The 19622-nt window shown below is 41.1% G+C and overlaps 1 protein-coding gene across 9 annotated transcripts in view; it reads right to left on the bottom strand.

Annotated features, from left to right (window-relative positions):
• The window catches only part of CALD1 (caldesmon 1), a 187726-nt gene that overhangs the window by 95857 nt on the left and 72247 nt on the right, over window positions 1-19622 (bottom strand). For 8 of the 9 annotated variants that reach the window (XM_019452817.2, XM_019452814.2, XM_053897271.1 and 5 more), the window contains one exon: window positions 4783-4892. In XM_019452817.2, coding sequence (XP_019308362.2) covers window positions 4783-4853 — 71 coding nt within the window. In that variant the 5' untranslated portion in view covers window positions 4854-4892. Of the gene's footprint in view, window positions 1-4782; window positions 4893-5580; window positions 5727-19622 lie in introns of those variants that run through there. The other variant, XM_019452815.2, reaches the window with a different exon arrangement.

Genomic DNA, 19622 nt, shown 5'->3' with positions numbered 1-19622 from the left:
TAATTATTTGTTCAAATATGTAATTGATTTAAAAATACAGTTTAATTTGAGATGTGTACAAATAGTATCTTACACTTAGAAACCATGCATTTAGAGTTTTCAATGGTTACTTGCTTAATTTATTCTATTGAAATTATTTCCTCTCCTTTTTGGTCAAGATTGCTCTAAAGTTACTAATCCACCTAGGATATGAGCTTTGTGACTGTTGGGGCACTGCCTGGACTGGTGACCACTCATCCCTATGATTCAGTATAGTATCTTGCACTTTATAGATAGTCAATACATTTTTTTTGATGACCAAATGAAGTGCCTCCTTTCACCAAATCTAAAGACCTCATTTTAAGGAGTCTAGAGTGGCAGCGAAATGGAGGACATGGACAAGGTGAATAACAAAAAAATGCACAGGTTAAGGGCAGGAGAAGAAGGGAAGGAGGTTTTTGATTAACTAGGCTCACAGTCTAGGTTATGGGAAGCCAGATGATTTGAAATGGATGAGATTAGAACCCGCAGAATGAGGGAGGTGTATGACATTCTCAGGGCAGCTGTGATACAATGAGTACACGCCAGCCCCAAACCCTTGAGAGCCAGCATGGCACAAGGGTTAGCTTTTTAAATAATCTTTTAAATGTATTCTGACGAATGAAATGTAGAAGAATCTGGCTTGTTTTAATTTGTGGTTATAACATCTGGTGAGAGTACGAGTTTTAAATTATTTGTCATTGCAAAGTAGAACTGCACCTGCTAGTCAAGCTCAATAACAACTAATTGAAATAACAGGGTATTTTATCTGGAAAGCCTCTGTGTGTAAGAAGTGGAAATCAACAAAACTTTCTCTTGTCTCTGTTGTCCCTTCTCCCACATGGGCTGCAGGGGTATAGCATACAAAGGGCATAAGCCATCTTTAGTAAGTATCAATGAATATCAGGGTACAAATTATATTTGAGGATATAAATACATAGTTTCTTGATCATCACTTGGTTTTGTACAGATTGAAAAGCAGTAGACATACTCTTCCCAGTTCTGTCATTCTGTTGGTCTATCCTCAGGGCCCAAAATAGGGCTTGGAACAGAGTAGATGCCCAATTAAAATTTGTCGAAGGTGTGAATGAATGAATCTGCAGCTCTGAGCCTTGGGGCCACTCAATTCTTGCTAACTGACTTCACTGGCACTCCTGATTTGGGTTGAGTTCTTTCTTTTAGTTCCCTGAATCCAAACGAAAGTTAGGTCTTCTCCAGTCTGGCCCCGGGTATTATGGCCGGGGCCATAGAGTCACATTTTCCAAAATGGAAAGTGCCTTATTGTTTTATGTAAATATATGATTATTATTAAAAAGTTAGACAAACCAAAGGCAAAGGAAAGTAAAAATGACCACCAAGTCCCCAGAGAAAACACTGACTCCAGCTACAGATGAGGAAGCCAAGGTCTAAAGATAAAGGAAGAGGGATTTGCTCAGGCTCTTCTACATCCTTTATCTTCAGATCAAACCATGATTTTAGATGGCCCTTGATTTCTGGTTCTGGCCATCTGTTTCCTGTACACACCCTGAACTTTACCATCAAAGTTGGCTGGACCATAAAACCTGACCTTCCCTTTCCCATAAATGATCAGATTTTACAAAATCCGAAAGAGTGAACACGGACTTACTTAACACGCCCCAGAATAACAGAACTATAAGGTTCATCTTGAAACGTGAAAAGGTAACAGCCCGAATGTAAGGAGGTCCTTAAATACTCCTTTCAAAAAAAAAAAAAATTGAAAGGAAGAAAGAAAGGGAATTAGTTGAAACATAGTATTCTAAAAGAATTAACAGAGAGAAATGTAAATTTAACAGAGTAGGATAAATTTGTGTAAATTTATTGTAGAGTATTAAGGGTACCTAACTAAGCTTCACCGAGTACATTCCTTTTATGATTGACTTTAAAGGAAGACATGTTCTTCCACACAAAACAGAAAACTGGAAGGAATAAACCATGGAGGTGCGTGGAAAGTTCTTAAGCAAAATTCTGGTTCTAAAGAAAGAGTTTCTTCACTGTAATTACAGTATGGCTCTAGCCACAGCAATACAGTAGTACTGCTCCCTTCACATTGATTCCCCATCTTCCTGTTCACCTGGAAAGCAAAGAGACTGAAGGTACTGATTTAGCCTGATGCTCAATTTCCTGTTCTCCTTCCTGAGTCCTTCTAGCCCCATACTCTGAGCCTGGTCTGTGTTTTGACATTGCTATACTTTGGTTTCCTAGCATGACGTGAGGGACATAAAGGCAGAAGCCATGGCTATTTGTATCTCACCATTGCTTGTCCTGTCCCTAGCACAGACACTGAAATTTGGTTAGTGCTTAATAAATATTTGTCATGTAAAGATATCTCATCAGCTTGCAGTTGAATCTGAGGCCATATAACACATCACTAGAAAGAGTAAGAGGTACGTCCTACTGGGCCTGGACACTGCCTAGAAGGTTGTGATGTCTACTCCACACGGATGCTCTCCCTGGTTCTCCCCATTTCCTTGACATTTTTGTCTCCTCTGATGGTTTCTATTACATTTTTATGATCTTACACTTGCTTTCTTGACACTATCACAACCATCCACCTTCAGCTTTTGTACTACCATACTGGGTGAGCCCAAACTTATTCTCTAATAATAATTTCTTTCCCTTTCTGAAAAAAGATAGAACATTTCTATCTCCAAATGCCTACAGGGAATCTCCATTTGGATGTGGTTTCTACCTGAAATTAAACAGCCCCCCCCCCCCCCACCATGTACACCCAAGAATGGAACAAGTTTCTCCATCTAGAACACTGTGGGAGATTCCCAGCTCCACAGACCTAATTAAATTCTCTGGAATTGCCTTTGAGTTTCTCCTTCTCCTGAAAGGTCTGCTAATTTTCCCTCCATAAAGACTCCCATATTTGGCCCTCATTTCCATATTTGCTGCCCCAATTCAGGGCCTCATTACTATATGTTCAATACTAACTCTTCCCACACTCTAGTGCACTGTAGATCACTCTCCAATGTATCTCATCACACACAGCACCCCCTGTTAAGTCTCTATTGCCCTGCATGGGAAAAAGAAACACCCAAGATGTGTGAGTCCAGCTCATTCCTCGTTAAGCAATCAATAGGTCTCTTATACCAGGATTCTTATTTCCACCTCTCTGCTTTTCCTGGTGTCATTTTCTTGCCAAGATGGCTCTCCTTTTACTCTTCATCACTATTACGGCATCCTCCACGGACTACCACATCCAAGGAGCTTTTTCGGACTAGTTTCACCACAGGATGATGACTGCCCTTCCTTGGCATTGATGTTTAGTTCTGGCTATCTATATGGCTACATTGCTGTTCCTTACTTGCTTAGCCAATGATAATGGTTAAAAAATAAAAACAACAACGACTACTACCATTTATGGAAGTCTGCTATGTGTCAGGTACCAACTAGGCCATTTATGAAGTTCAATAATCTCCACAACAACCACACAAGCTCTGCAGACATTATGCCTACTTTACAAATATGGCAACTGTGGCTTAGAGAGAAGTCACTTACTCATGGCCACACAGCTCATTAGTGGCTAAGAGCAGGGACTTGAACCCACACAGCCCAGGTACCATTCATGGTGTCATATTTATGGACATAGACATTCCATGAATGGCAGCCTTCTCTGGCCAAGCTGATCCAAAGCAGTAATTTTACCTTCTTCTTTTGGGTTCTCCATACACATACATGAGCCTACAGCACCAAATACTTTTGTTATAGGAGTTAAGTTTCCCATTTTCTACTGCAGGATCACTAAGGGATCACCTTACTACCATCTCTTCATCTGTGCATTGGAATTTGTGTGAGGCAACATTGATTTAATTATAAGAACATTATTTAACACTTTTCTTCCGGTGAATGCCTGCTCTGTCTGATGTAAGCCACATTAAACGCCACTGTCCTTCACTCTAAGGCCTAAAATTTTACGATATGCATTTATGCCCCATGCTTCCTATGTCATTGCTTTATTTCCCCAACCTGCCCTTGAAGTCACCACGACATACAACATGACAGCTTCCAACTAGACTCAGAATATCCACAGTAACAAACTCCATTAACTATTAACCTCTAATACATGGATTACTGGACTTGGCTACTTTTCTAATCAGAATAAAAACTGGTCACAAGATCCATCTAGGACTTATTGCCTTTGTATTTTTTAAATTTTTTAAAAGTTTATTTATTTTTGAGACAGAGAGAGACAGAGCATGAATGGGGGGAGGGTCAGAGAGAGGGAGACACAGAATCTGAAGCAGGCTCCAGGCTCTGAGCTGTCAGCACAGAGCCTGACGCGGGGCTCGAACTCACGGACCGTGAAATCATGACCTGGGCCGAAGTCAGATGCTTAACCGACTGAACCACCCAGGCGCCCCTGCCTTTGTATTTTTAGACCTAAGGCTCCCATTTCCTTGTTGGTTTCAACTGTCAGCATTTGTCATTTTTCCTGTCCTTTCAATATTATACTGCTTTTTAAACTTTTATCCACACATTGCTTTTGTCACTTAAAAATTCCACTATGAAAGGCTCTGATTTAATGTGACTGTTTGATTCCTCTAGAATCTTTTTTCCTTGATGTTGGTGTTCTTTTTTTACGCATAAGTTAGAGTCATAACAGGAAAATTTTCCATCACAACTTTTGCAAAAGGTTTAGTGTGCAATATATTTGGCCCTTCAGGGAGATGATCTTTGAAGCCTGAAACCAGCACTGTTAATAACAGAATACAAATAGTGTTCAACCTAGGACCTTACCTTTCTGCTTCAAGCCGCATCTCTTCCCGCTTTTGCCTCCTGAGTTCTCTGCGACGTTCAAAATCATCCATGGTGTGGCTTCAGGTCTAGGGAGACCGGAGAATCTGGACCTAACAGAGAGGAGGTAGATCGAGATCACAGATGAATCAAAGTATCATTTCCCATGAAGCACTTTAGCCTTTGGTCCCCCACCATTTTTTCATACTCTCCTTTCTTCTTTACTCTTAAGAAAAACACCTTAAGGCTGGCAAGGTAGCCAGTGACCAATTTCTGACTCCCAAGCTGAGCCTTTCATGCACTAAACAAATTCAGTCTCATTCATGAAACCATTAGAGACAAATAAATAAGATCCCAGGATTACAGTTAAAAAATGAAAATAAAAACCTCAGGAGACAGAGGGATTTTGAAGATTTGAAATATCAGTGGGATCACTTCACAGCTACCAAATGATTTTGTTCTTTGTAACTTGCTGAGCCACAGATGAAAGTTACGAAAAAGTGAACAAAGAGAGAGGAAAAGAGAAAAAGAGTGAAAAAAAAGAAAAGTGGCTCAAAAAGGAATATGCAGGAATGAGAGAAAAGTAAGAGAGATAAAAGAAATAAAATAATATAAGCATCAAGGCATAATCTGCACAATCTGAAAGAATATTAATATCAGAATAATAAAAAAAACACAGCAATAATACCATGAATAAGCAGAAGTCGGCAGCATTTTTAAAAGCAGTTACATATGATCAAGCCGTTTTCAGAGCTCCAAAGTCCCGGCTCTTTGTAACCCAACCATTTTATCCTTTCCTACCTCCTCCGTGATGCTTTTGATCCCAGAAAGATCTTCCCTTTCCAGCTCTTCAACTGCGAAGCCTACTTCCCTTGCACTTCTGTGCCATGAAGCCAAGTATTCCAGAATTCCCCTGCAGCCCCCAAACCCAAAATGACTACCAGAAAAGGGGAAGCGGGCTCTTTTTGTCCTTGCTTTGTTTACAGAGCTGTCAGTGGTTAGTTAAACTCGGCCTGGAATCTGGCATTTAAGGCCTGCTTGAAGATTGTTTCCTGTGTGGAGCGGGAGGCCTCCACTTCCTCTGCAATCCTAGACTCTCCGCTGCACTCAGATCACAAAAAATATTTTCCAGCCCTTTCTGTGCTTATGAGACAAGAAGTTTGCCCTGTGCAGGAAAATCAGGAGCTGTGCAAAGCCTAAAGCCATCACCTAATGGCATCTCTGTTTGTGGGGGCAAAAAGCAAAACTTAGATTTTGAAGCCAAGTTCAGAAACCTTCTCAAATAAATTGTCAGATTCTTTTATTTTCAAGCATTTTCCCCTTAAAAAAACACACAAAAACAAAAATAAAGTCTCTGCCAACAAAAATAAAACTATACAATGTTTGCATTTTCCCCCTTTCTTATCCCTTAGGGTATTACTTATACTGCATATAAATCTTTTAGAAACTCTAATTTTGGTATTTATTGGGAGTTTTAAAATTTTAAGGTGTTTTTCTATCTTACTCTTACCAAAAGTACGTTCTAAGTACTTTGCTAGTTATGAAGAAAAGAATCAGTTTTCCTTTACTATTTCATCAACCACAAGTTTCTCTATATTTTCTGGCTTGATCTCTCCATAGTTATCAGAATGAAAAAAAAAGTGATTTGAACACCCCTTGAGAGGTCATCTGGGGGTCTTTCACCTGGAGGTGGGCTCCCGTTCTGAGGACAGTACAGGGTGAGAACAGCCCCGTGGCCAGTGGGACCAAACTTTGGTTACCCGGATGCTAGGTGCAGTGAGAGAGTAAACTCTTCTCGTCCCTTCCTTCAATACAGGCTTTTGTTGTGTATGAACCACTTTGCAAATAACTACAGCAACAGCAAACAGAAATGGGAGAGGGGGGTCTGTCTCTAAGTAAACAATTTCACTTTCCTTAATTTATCCAAGCAGCTTGAAAGGCATCCTCTAAAGCCTGAGCTCCTCCCTCATCCAAGCTAAGTTGTAATACTGGCTGCTTTTCAGTAACAACGGGCTGAGTTTCTTAGCCTATACCTCTGGTGGAGGTGCTAATAAGCAGTGATGTAAATATCCCCAAGCAGGCTGGAGATGCACATGGTGGGCAGAGCCTGAAAGGTCTTGGAACAAACACTCACAGGCAAGTGGAACGGACTGAGAGCATGCGGTCGCTTTGGCTGACCATCCTCGCTGGCTCTCTCCCCACGCAAATTCTTTTTCTGCTACCCATTCTCTCCACCTACTCCTCACCTTTTATTACTTACTTGGGCCCTTTTTTTCTTTCCCAACCACAGAAAAAGTCCATCTATCCCCTTATTTACTCATCTGGATCCTGGGGAGTATGCATCTGGGGCACTAGACGTGGGGGAGGGGGTCGCTCTATGATGCGTCTACATAGACAAGTGCCTTTCCGGGTTGTGTTTTGTGGACATGTGGAGAGTATATCTGAGGGAGAGGAGAACGCACATCTGCGTATGGTGTGGTATGACTGTCTCTTGGGGGTGTATGAGGCTGTGCGGGGGAAGGAAGGTGTGTATGTTTCTGGAAATGGTCCTCAGGTGGTCTCCCACCAGGATGGGGCTGGAGGTCCTCCTTAGTCGTCACACTCTTGTACCACAGTGCTCCTCTGAACTTCTCCGCCCCTGTCCCATTAAGGGGAGCCATGTCTGGGTGGAACTGTAAGGGGTGTTTCCCCGTTTTTGGGAGCAGCAGCTTCCATCTTCTCAGCTCCTAATCTCTCATTTCCTCCCCTTCCCCCAGTCCATGCTGAATCCCTTCCAGCAACATTGGTTAGGAAACAAACTCTCAATCAACGTAGTGACGAAATGTCAAGGCAAAGAGATTCTAGAAACCACGGAGCTCTAGAGGGTCCCAAATGGAGGTTAGCCTGAAAAAGAAATGTAGGCTAAGGGAGGTATGTACCTGTGAATGTGACAGATGGATTCTTGAAAGCTTTATGAAAAATCTAAACTTTGGAACTGTGCAGGGGTGGGGGGAGGTCATGGTCATGCTATTGAAAGAACTTTGACATGACTTCTGCGTAAAGGGGGAAAGCACTTTACAAAGGCAGATGAATCATTACTGACTGACACATCTGTCTTTTCAACATGGACTCCCCAATACAAGATTTTCTTAAAACAGGGCGCATCTATGCTGGTGTAATTAAGTAGTAAGTCAGCGTTACAGATTCCTAATCGGTTAGCATGTAGCCCTTCCTTTTGGTAATGACACCACGAAATCCAGTTAGGGGCAGGAGATATGAGCATTATGAACGGATAGCTTCTAATCCACCCTCAGTTATTAGAGGGAGAAGCCACAGAGAAAGCTAAGTCCTACCTACCTTAAAATCAGCACAGACTGAATAGTGAATGGGTGTGGGGAAAGTCCTTGGCATCTTCTGGTAATGCTGCTACTGGTCTTGGAATGCATCAAGAACAAAATCTATTGTGTCAGGGACACTGGATAAGTTAATGCAGCTTCCAAAAGTAACTAACACTTATTGAACGTGTACTGTGTGTTGGGTTATTTTTCTCTTACTGTTTCTGTTTGAAATTCATGGGTGTTATTTCTCAGAGTAGTTTCAAGTTTAAAGACTAAAAGGAACAGAAAGGACAGAGCTCCTAGATACTCCCTTTCCTCCACCCCTGCCCAGTTTCTTCTACGTTGCACTGAATCGTGTGCTCACACTGCAGAAACTGTATTGAAGACCTAACCCCTCAGAACGTGACCTTATTCAGAAATAGCGCCTTCGTATATGTAGTCAAGACGAGGCTATTAAAGAGGGCCCTATTCTAAGATGGCTGGTGTTCCTATACAAAGGGGAACTCTGGACACAGGAACAGACATACACAAGAAGATACTGTGGAGACACAAGGAGAATGCCATGAGAAGGTGGAGGGCAAGGAGTACCTGAGGCTACCAGAGCTGGGAGAGAGAGACCAAACAGATCCTTCTTTAAGTGTCCTCAGAGAAAGCCCTCCTGACACCTCCATTTTGGACTTCTAGCTTCCAGAACTGTGAGACAATGTTTCTGTTGTTCTAAGTCCCTCAGGTTGTGGTACTTTGTTATGGCAGCCCTAGAAAACTAATATAGCCTAATTAACATCATGGGGTCGTGGGGCACATTTGTTACAACTGATGAACCAATACATTATTAGCTACGGTCCATAGATTACATTAGGTTTCACACTTGGTGTTATGCACGCTGAGCTTTGCCAGGTGCATGATATCATGTATTAACCATTATAGTAGCAGAATAGTTTCCCTGCCCTGAACAACCCCTATTCTCCATCTTTTCACAATTCCCTCACTCCCACCTCTACCCCAACCCTTGGCAACCACTGATCCTTTTACTGTTTTTACAATAGCTTTGCCTTTTCCAGAACGTCATACAGTTGAAACCATACAGTATGTAGCCTTTTTACACTGGTGTCTTTCACTTAGCAACGTGCATTTAAGTTTCCTCCTTGTCTTTTTGTGGCTTGATAGCTCTGCTGGGCTATTTAAAAATATGTTAAATTATTTTATCTACACAATAAACCTGTGAAGTAGCTATTAAAATTCCCATTTTACAGAATTTCAAAGTGCCTGCTCTTAAGTACTATAATATTCTTGGACTAATCCACTATTTATCTCTAGGAATTGTTTTCCCTTTCAGGAAATAAGCAAGAGTGCCCCAGGAAAGTTCTGAGAAGACTATTGTCAAGATCTCTGGTTGAATTCATTGGATCGAATTAAACTGAGATAAGAAGTGATCTTAAAAGTTACCCATGCTGGGGTGCCTGGATAGATGGCTCAGACATTTGAGCATCCGACTTCGGCTCAGGTCATGTTCTCACAGTTTGTGGGTTTGAGCCCCATGTTGGGCTCTATGCTGACAGCTCAGAGCCTGGAGCCTGCTTCAGATTCTGGGTCTCTCTCTCTCTCTGCCCCTCCCCTACTCACATTCTGTCTCTCTCTCTCTCTCAAAAATAAATAAGCATTAAAAAAAAAAAAGTTACCCATACCTCTTCAATTGTATGTTCATTTGGCTTAAATGATAGAATTGTCATGTCTCAAAGATACCAATTAAATTAAACCTTGCAAATAGTAATTAAGCCTCTATTAATTTATTGTTACTTCTTTGTAAGATTCATATACCAGGATGCTCAGATTCTGGACAGCATCACTGCATACTTCTGTGATGTTAGCATTTCTTTCTTGCATTGCACCTTCCTTATTACATAACCTTCCTCTTCTGACCACTATACCCTCATTCTCAACATAACACTTTCTCTTTTATTTCAAGGAACCCTAGTGTTTCAACACTCATAACAATTATTAGGCAGATTCTTTCTGATTAGTCATCATTATTTACCCACTATAAATATCATGGTGAAATGAATTCAGCGAAGCCCCACAAAAACAAAAACAAAAAACAAGAAACACATTTACACCATCAAGATGCAATATACATTTACTGAGCATTTACTATGGTGTTCTATTATACACACTAGGGATACAACAATGAACAAGACTGAAAAGGTCCCTGTCCTCCTGGAACTTGTATTTTAGACTTCCTTGCTTCTTTAAACTTCTACCAGGTGTATCATACCCATTTTCAACTTTGAATCACAACTATCATCTGTTTTCTGTCTTTTGTTCTCAAGATTCAGGGCTTTGTGGGAGAAAGTCAGGAGCCATGTTTTGTCTGTGAGGGTTTGTGTTAACCTCAGCTGGGTGACTACTGTGGCTCAGTGATACTTCTCTTCATCCTACATGTACTGGGGTGATTTCTGGGTGTGATATATTCCAGCAGATTCCTCACCTCTGCTCTTCAAATTATCTTCACTAACCTCAATGCTTCAATTGCCCTTCTCTACAAACCCTTGGCAAACAGTGATCTGGACTCAGGAACCTGGACTAATCCCTTCTGTGAAGTGAGGTGCTTGGACTAGATGATGTCCAAGGTTTAATCCTACTCTATATAATACTATGGTTCCATACCTGCTCTCCAATCCAGCAAAGATGGATATATCAAACATGATATGTCCATGATTCCTCCTTTCTAGGTCTAAATGATACCTAGTCTTCTAATTTAGAAAGCATTAACCTTCCTTTCAAGCACATCATCCCATGACATCCTCGATAAAAATATTGTATTGCTTCTCAAACATGTCATTGAATTTTCCACTTCTGCACTTTTAATTCATACATCACATCCATCTGGAATGAGTTCCTCTATCCTTTTCATTGTCCATATTCTATTCAGTCATGAATTCTGGAGTCTTCAGTTCAGACTGGGTCCTTCAGTCATGAAGTCTGACTCTATTGAGTCAGACCCAAATTTCACTTCTTCATGATGGTTTTCTTGAGGACTCTAGCTTGGAAGTGATATCTCCCTCCTTGAACACCTATCATTGATTTTGGGAATTAATGTACTGCCTTGCCACAGCTCAATTGTTCTAACTAGTATTTAAATTTTTTTAGTGTTTATTTATTTTTGAGAGAGAGAGAGTGGGGAAGGGACATGGAGTGGGGGGAGGGTGCAGAGGATCTGAAGTAGGCTCTGCACTGTCAGCAGGCAGCCCAACCTGAGGCTTGAACTCACGAACCACGAGATCATGATCTGAGCTGAAGTCGGACGCTAAACCGACTGAACCAACCAGGTGCCCCTGTTCTACTATTTAAATATTTTATTGATATTTTATTTTCTATATATTTTCATTCTTAAGGCCAATAATGAAAAGATAACCACTGTACAAAAAAGTCTCTTTCCTATTGGGCATGGTAGGCACTCAGGAACTGTAGCTGATTTGAACCATTGGATTTTTATTCTAGATTTTACCATTCTGAGTATGTAAAATGTAACTCAAGCTGATTCATCTCTGTATTTTATTGACTGATCAGTGTTTACAAAGTGAATTAAAGACTTTTGTAATAGACTATATATGAATCTCAAAAGTTATATAAACCCACATTTGCAGTAGTTACACAGTAAATCTGGCAGTGTTTTCTTTCTGACTGTAGAAAATGAACTTTTGTCCTTTTTAAAAAAGTTCAATTTATCAACCTGCTTTGCTCTTTTCTGAACAGAATGGTTCATTTGGGACTCAAAAACCAAATAAACACATGGATTGTAACATACAGTTTGGACTTAACTTTAGCTCAACCTTCACCATCTTGTTCCAAAAATCTGTGCTACTTAAAAAAAAACAAAAAACAAAAAAAACACATGCAATCACCAAGGCACATTTGTCAAGATCAGCAGTACAGAAATAAGAATGAATGGGATCAACCTGAGGAGCTCTGCCCTCTCAAGCTGTTTCTTTTCTCTGATCAGTGGAATCCAGAACACGAAGCTGTACTATGAGCAGGCTAACAGGTTATGACCTGTTTTTTCTCTTCATTCCTGCTCCATCTTTTATCATTACGTTCCCTCTATTTGTATTTCTTCATTTGCAAAACCCTGACAGGCTTCACATAACTAAAATCAATGTCTTTGGTGAAAGAGAGTGGCCTCTTTTCACCTTAGCAGGAATGGGCAGCTTGGGCATTTCAGACTGACCAAGTGCTGGTGTTTATATACACTGACTCTAACGCTTGGGAAGACAACACATTTAGGGATTCTAGGTTGCATCTTAAAGTGTTATCACAAACACTGCCACTTTATTTGGAGCACTTCAGATTGTTCAAACCCTGTGGCAATCATTGTTTGATTCTTAGGTAAGAAAACTAGGTTCATCTCCATATAAAGAAAGAAGACTGAGATGTATAGAACTTCGGCACTAGCTCCTGAATAGCAGCCAATCGGTGGAGAACCAGCACTGGTGTTTAGAATAATCTCTACACCATTCTGAGAAGTCTGAGAAAAGTGAGAAGAGAAAATCTGAAACCCAATTACTTCTGTGCCCTTTTATCTTACTTAGGGTTTAAAATACTTTTCCTTGGCAAACTCAAGGAGAATTACACTGAAAGACACAGGCTAATACCAAATCAGAACAGGTATGTGGCCACTTCTGCTCTTGGTCCCTAGAGAGAAGTAAAAGGCATAGGTGTGAATGCTATGGCAAAGATGGAAATTCTCCACCAAACTGTGTCTGTGTGAGAACAAAAATTGCGTAGCTTTGCTGCAAGGAATGTATAAATGTGATAACCTAAGCTAATTCTGATGTATAAGGGTGGGGTCCTTGCCCCAACAGAACTCTCCAGCAAGAGGTAGGGCTGCTGAGAAAGCGTGAACCCCTATTACTGAAAACAGTCCGGTAGAGGTGAAATGGCCATCTATTTAGGGCTGTAGGAAAAGATAGTCTTTAAGATTCTAAAGCTATGCTGTCCAATACAGTAGCCCAGTAGCCACTAGTCACATGAGGCAATTTAAATGTAAATTAATTAAAATTAAATAAAATTCAGGGGCACCGGGGTGGCTCAGTTGGTTAAGAGTCTGGCTCTTGGGGCACCTGGGTGGCTCAGTGGGTTAAGCGTCCGACTTCGGCTCAGGTCATGATCTCGCGGTTCGTGAGTTCGAGCCCCGCGTCGGGCTCTGTGCTGCCAGCTCAGAACCTGGAGCCTGTTTCGGATTCTGTGTCTCCCTCTCTCTCTCTGACCCTTCCCCGTTCATGCTCTGTTTCTCTCTGTCTCAAAAACAAATAAACGCTAAAAAAAAAAATTAAGAAAAAAAAAAAAAGAGTCTGGCTCTTAACTTAGGCTCAGGTCACGATCTCACAGGTTCATGCCTGGAGCCTGCTTGGGATTCTCTCTCCCTCTCTCTCTGCCCCTCCCCCCCTGAATAAATAAATAAACTTAAAAAAATAAATAAAATAAACATAAGAATTTCTGTGATTGTTAAAAAAATTAAGGAAAATTAGGAATTCCATTTCTCAGTTCCACCAGCCCTGTTTCCAGTGTTCTGTGGCTGCATGTGTCCAGTGGCTACCATATAAGACAATGCAGAGAGCATCTTCACCACCACAGAAAGTTCTATTGGAGAGCCCCACTTACAGTGTGTCAGACACGATCTCAGACTTGAGAGATCTTATAATTTCATAGATAAGATGGAATGGTATGCGGGGTGTGGCACAGGTCAGCTTTTGGAAGCCTGGATGTATTCTTTTAATCCTCTTAGAATACCCTCTCTGTTCTCCTGCAGGAGGCCTTTGGATCAGACAATCTCACTGTGACTAAGCACTTGCTATTGAGTAAGTTAAATGCTCAGCACAGGCAAAAGAAGCTGAGACACCGTCTGAAGACAGATCACACCTCAAATTGCATAACAAGGACCGTGAGTGGTTTATTTGGAACAGGAGATCAGAGCTCATGGGTCTTCGCCAATGGTAAACATGGTACGGAGATCATCATATTTTACACAACAGTAGTTTTACTTATGCATGACCCTTTGGACTTTCTGGTCTACTCAGCTATAAAAACATTGGCAACCCACGAGTCTGCTCTTTGTGATTGGTTTTCCAACTAACATTTCCAATTTAGTGATCAAAACCCAGATCCAGAGCCTTAGCCAGCTATCTTTGTTGATACAAGGTATCAGCAAGGTGAGAGAGTTTAGATGGCAGGATATAAATCCAGTTACACTGCTGGAGACAATTCAAAGGTATGTGCTTTGCCAGTGGTAATAGTCTTGTGCATGAAGGACACGCTAGTATTAATGGAGACTAATTATTCCCTAGTGAATTTTTCAACTTTTATTCATCATGATCCTCAAATGCATTTATTGTGTTCTAGAATTATGTAGCAAGTTAGAGGCTATCTTCTAAGAGTTTATAGTCTAAGATGAAAAGCTTTGAAACCAAACCAAGGGACATTATCCATTATACCCCTCGGACACTATAGATGCACAACTTAAACATAGAAATCTACAGAGAAGTTAAATAATAAATCGAAAAGGGCTTAGACTGCTTCTTCTTTCCTCTCATCATTTAGATGGCACTTCACCCTAGTTGTTAGTTTGGAGATTTCTGGACTTTTCTTTTTTTTTTTTTAAACGTTTTATTTATTTTTGAGACAGGGAGAGACAGAGCATGAACAGGGGAGGGTCAGAGAGAGGGAGACACAGAATCCGAAACAGGCTCCAGGCTCTAAGCTGTCAGCACAGAGCCCGACGCGGGGCCCGAACCCACGGACCGCGAGATCATGACCTGAGCCGAAGTCGGCCGCCCAACCAACTGAGCCACCCAGGCGCCCCTGGACTTTTCTTCAAGTAAGAAATGACTCACAGTATAGGCTTAAGACTAGCATAAGAAATAGGGTCTCTGAACCGCTAATGTGTTTGTATGGACACCCATATTATATTTCTATTGGAGCATTTAGTCTGTAGCTTGCATTTTAATTGCTAAGTACATATCTGTCCTTCCAGAAGACTGTAACCTCCTTGAGGTTATTACTCATTTTTGTGATCCTCCAAAGTAGTATTTGAGGGGTCCCTCAAACAGTCCCTTAACTATTTTTTTTTATAGTCCGCAAGGCTGACTACTTGTTGAATTGGAATGGCTTCTAGGGCATTTCTTTCATTAGACTTAGTTGGCAAACAGAGGAACTTGGCTAAGACATTATCAAAAGGCCATGTCTCCAGCTGAGCTTTTAGTACTACCTTGAGGGTGGCAGTGGTTCACTGTGGAGCTCTATTTTATATTGTGATTTGTAGCTACGGTTGTTTTCCTCTAGTGGAAAAGAACCTTGTCTTAGAAGATGGGTATTAGGCATTTGTAACTGAGGGAATAGTTCTGGGATGTTCAAAGAGAAGGAGGGACAAAGAAGACATATGATGAATAAGAAAAGAAGAGAATCAGGGTTGGGCTGAAACACTCCAAATTGCCAAGGCCTTTGGAGGTTCCGTGCCACTCCTCCATCATAATTAGAAAATACTGACATTCAGAGCTGATTTAAATGCTTCCATCAGTCTAAAAAAAAGTGTTGCCTGGTTTTGCTCTCTAACCATGCTCAGTAATTAGAAACATAAGGCACTGTACTGGATGCTTGCTTGAAAACCCACCCCTCCCAAGCCTGGTGTCATTACCCATTGGCTATCGGACTTTTATCTTTTCTCACCATCTCTCAGGAGCCTCAGCCCAGGTCACAGGAAGAGCGTGCGGTTGCCACGGGCATTCCTGAGAAAACCTGGAGACCTCCGGCGCCACCTCAAACTCTAAAGCACACGAAGAAACTCATTTTGCCAGCCTACTTCCTAGCTGGAGCTCTATAAATCTATACTGCATTGGGAAGGCAGTAGTTCAGGTATGGGAAGACAGGTTTTCAAACCAAAAGAGTCATAGGGAGGATCTTTGTGACAACCAGCTTGAAAGGACATCCTCGTTTGTTTCTGAGAACAAGAAAGCTGCTCTGACAGCTGATCCTACAGTTCCTCGAGCTCTTGCTCAAAAACCTGTATTTTGCAGAATGTAGGAGCAGAACACCATCTAAGAAGCAAAAGCAGCAGCAGCAGCTTTTTACCTTGGACAAAATCCACAAGGAAAACAGAAAAATGCTTGTAATCAAGGACTTCAACTCAACAGGCACCTAGCTTGTCAAATGAAAACATGTGGCGGCCACCTGCTAAGCATCTTAAAGAAAAAAAGATACCTTCTTGTTTTTCTACCTGATCTAGTCTCTTTGGAGCATATTTGCATTTCCCGGTTTTTCACACTCAAACAGTGCTGTCCACACTCTGTATAAAGATGACTAAGCAATTTTGTATTAAGTAACCAAAGCAAGTCCTGCCAATTTTAGAATAATTAAGTTTCTGCCGTCTAATATAAACAGTTCCAAGAACTGCATGCAGCCTACCAAAAGTATATATTACAAGTAGTCAACACTGTGGCCAGCTGGCAGGCAGATCAACCTATTAAAGTAGAATTGTTCAGAATTCAGAGTATTATTTTTCTTTTCTCCCATTATTTTTTCTGCATCCAACTTTGTTTCTTTGGGATTGTTTTCAAGTATACAAAGCAAGAAACTGTTGCGGAATTGCACCTCCTGTAAACGAATGAGCTTTTCTCTTGAGATCCTTTGGAGCACACAAATCATTCCCATTTCAACCCCTGTCTACACAGGCAGCCAAAGCAAAATGGAGCAAGTGAATCTATTTTGTTCCCACTCAAGCTGAAGTGTTCATTTTGCTTGACCATAAGAAAGGTCTACAGTGACCACTAGACAAATGAATGCGCACATTAAATCCTATGCCCACTGGGCCCTGAAAATATCTTTCTGACCACTGATCCTCGTACTGCCTTTGCCAGGTAGCTTGGTGGGCCACAATTTATTGCTAATAAAACTAAAGTCATGGATTCAATACCACCAGGAATGAGTTAACTGTTTAAGATAAAAAAAACCCTTAAACTATTGCCATGTGCTATGACATTAATCTTGGCCAGCTATAATGGCAGATGTGGCTTGACAAGTTTAAGTTGAGAAAATAGAGACGGTTAGACTAAACCCACTTCACCATGACCCTCAATAGAGTGTAGGGTCAAATGAGTGTGAGTGTAGCATCATACAAAAAGGTCTCTGAATATTCAATTGCATTATAAGCCCTGTTGTCTTCTTCACTGTGAATAAATTCACACATCATCAAGAGGGGTTAAGGCTCTACAATCATCATTACAATGAAAACTTCAGTAAAAACGTTCAACAAATATTGTGAAGTAATATTCACATACTAACCACTTTGCTTGGTATGGCATGTAAGCTGTCAATGCAACTATTCTGCCCTCTCTGGGCTTATAATCTGAGAGTGGAGACAGGCAATAAACAAAGAAAATACAAATTGGGATAAAGGTTAGAAAGGTTCCAAGAGAGAACTACAGAAGTGACCTAATGCTTTTCTTCGGGCTAGAATAGAATATAGGCAGTAACAGCTTTTTCAAACAGGAATGATATTAATACACATAGAGACATGCATTCATAAAGAGAACATGAGTTTATAAGACCAGAGTTTATATTCATTAAACAAATACATATATATAGACATCTGTTTTTTTCCAGACACTCACTCTTCCAGTTGCTGATAAATCAAACTTTTCTCTACTTGTCTCTCTTAAAGAAGTGGGTGAGGAGTAAAGTAGGTAGTCAGGTTTGAGGGATGGTGAATTATTCTTACCCCTTCTTTCACACCTCAGGTCCTGTGTAAGTAATAGAAAACTAAGGACATATCGGCTGCTGTCTACCACAATTTATACAGACAAACAGAATCCACTTAAGATATTAACTTCACATGGCTAAAGTAGGAGGCAAGAATGAGGGCATCTTTCTGGAAACCATCCAGCTCAGTGAACTTCTGACAAGAAAAGCATGTTTCCCACCCACTATTAAGCCAAAATTTGTTGACTGAAATGAAGCTGGTCCACTTTGTTTTTTCAAACTTTGGTTCATGATTCCAAGAAACGAACAGTCCATAATAAATTTACCCCAGTGGCAGAACATCTCACAACCAGCTTTTCCCCTTTGAATACCCCCAAACAGACCTTTTATTTGTTGACATACAGCCCCTGGACATTCATGAAAACAGGATGTTCTATTGCTGCTTTTTAAGTTAAATGGATTTAAGTCAGGGTCTCAGCAGAATTTCAAAAACAGATGTTACACAGCAGAAAGGCTGAACTGACCCCAGCAATGAGAGGCTATTTCACTTGAACTTGGAATATTCTTTGTTAGGAGAAGCAATCAAAGATGCCTTCAATTGGAAACAGGAGCAACCCAAGGTGTACTACTGTCTCCAATCAGTGATGGCCTGTGGGTCTAGGACGCTGTTGGGCCTGTAGGACTACTGGTTTGGGGAATAAGCAGCTGAGGGCTAATGACGGGGAGGCGTAAATGCCTTGGTTTTGGAGGGGGTTAGTGAGGAACAATGATCTTCCTCCCACATGACACCATCCTGAGTCTCTGTACCTTTCAGGGGCCCTGCATGAAGTGGCTTCACTGAATCCATCAAATGATTGCTGACATGTAAACACAACTCACAGCTGGGCCACAGGCCTCAGTTCTGCAAAAATGTAGCCCTTGTTTCTGCCTCTGGGCCTTTGTCTCTGCTTCCTCTCTCTCATTACCTGTAGTGCCTTCCACTTCTACAAATCCATGTATTTTTCTAGAGTCTAGCTCAGTCCTATCTTTATTCCAGAAACATCTTCGCGTTCAACTTTTGCAATATTGTTGGTACTGTTCTTTTTGGTGATCAATCTTATATGGCTTTGTTGTTCAGATTTCTTATAACTCTCTTTCTCTTGAGCAAGTCTAAAGCTGCTCAATGTTGTGTCTACATCTCCTTTGAAATCTGCTCACAGTTCTGGGTAGCTTGCTATGCCTTTTTAGATGCAAGGGAGTATTTGCTGAATTAAGTTTATTGAAAGACTTCTGGCCTGAAAATCCAAGTTCCAAATAATGCCACAGGCTACGGCCATAAGTGATGTTTGCCTGATGTTCCTGTTTTATAGAACTGTACTTTCTGGCTTCCTTGTGGTCAGATGAGGCTAAGTGACTAGTTTTGGCCATTGAGTTGTGAGCACAAGTGTCATGTCACTTCTAAGGTAGACCATTTAATTTTTGATGTGAGACCCTTTAGGGACCTCTTTTTCTCTCTACCACAGTAACCAACAATGTTTCTAGAGAGTAGCTTGCCAGCTGGGGGCCCCAAGTAAGGATGACAAAATGGTGGACTGGAAACCTCTGCCTATCCAGGGTTAGACAGAAAGCATGAGTATCAAACCCTTATTTAAGTCGTGGAGATTCTGAGTCCTGACCCCAGCATACCCTAGCTTGTCATGACTGCTGTAGCCTTGGTCAACACAGTCCATAATGAAAGTGATCTTCTGACATTAGGTAGTACATATCTATGTTTCACGCAGGGGCTTACTCAACTTATAT

The sequence above is a fragment of the Panthera pardus genome, unplaced genomic scaffold (genome assembly GCF_024362965.1).
Source record: "Panthera pardus isolate Hobbes unplaced genomic scaffold, ASM2436296v1 HiC_scaffold_8, whole genome shotgun sequence".
In the NCBI taxonomy this organism is placed as follows: domain Eukaryota; kingdom Metazoa; phylum Chordata; class Mammalia; order Carnivora; family Felidae; genus Panthera; species Panthera pardus.
Note: the sequence above shows the minus strand (reverse complement) of the source record. Positions and strands in the feature narration are given on the sequence as shown.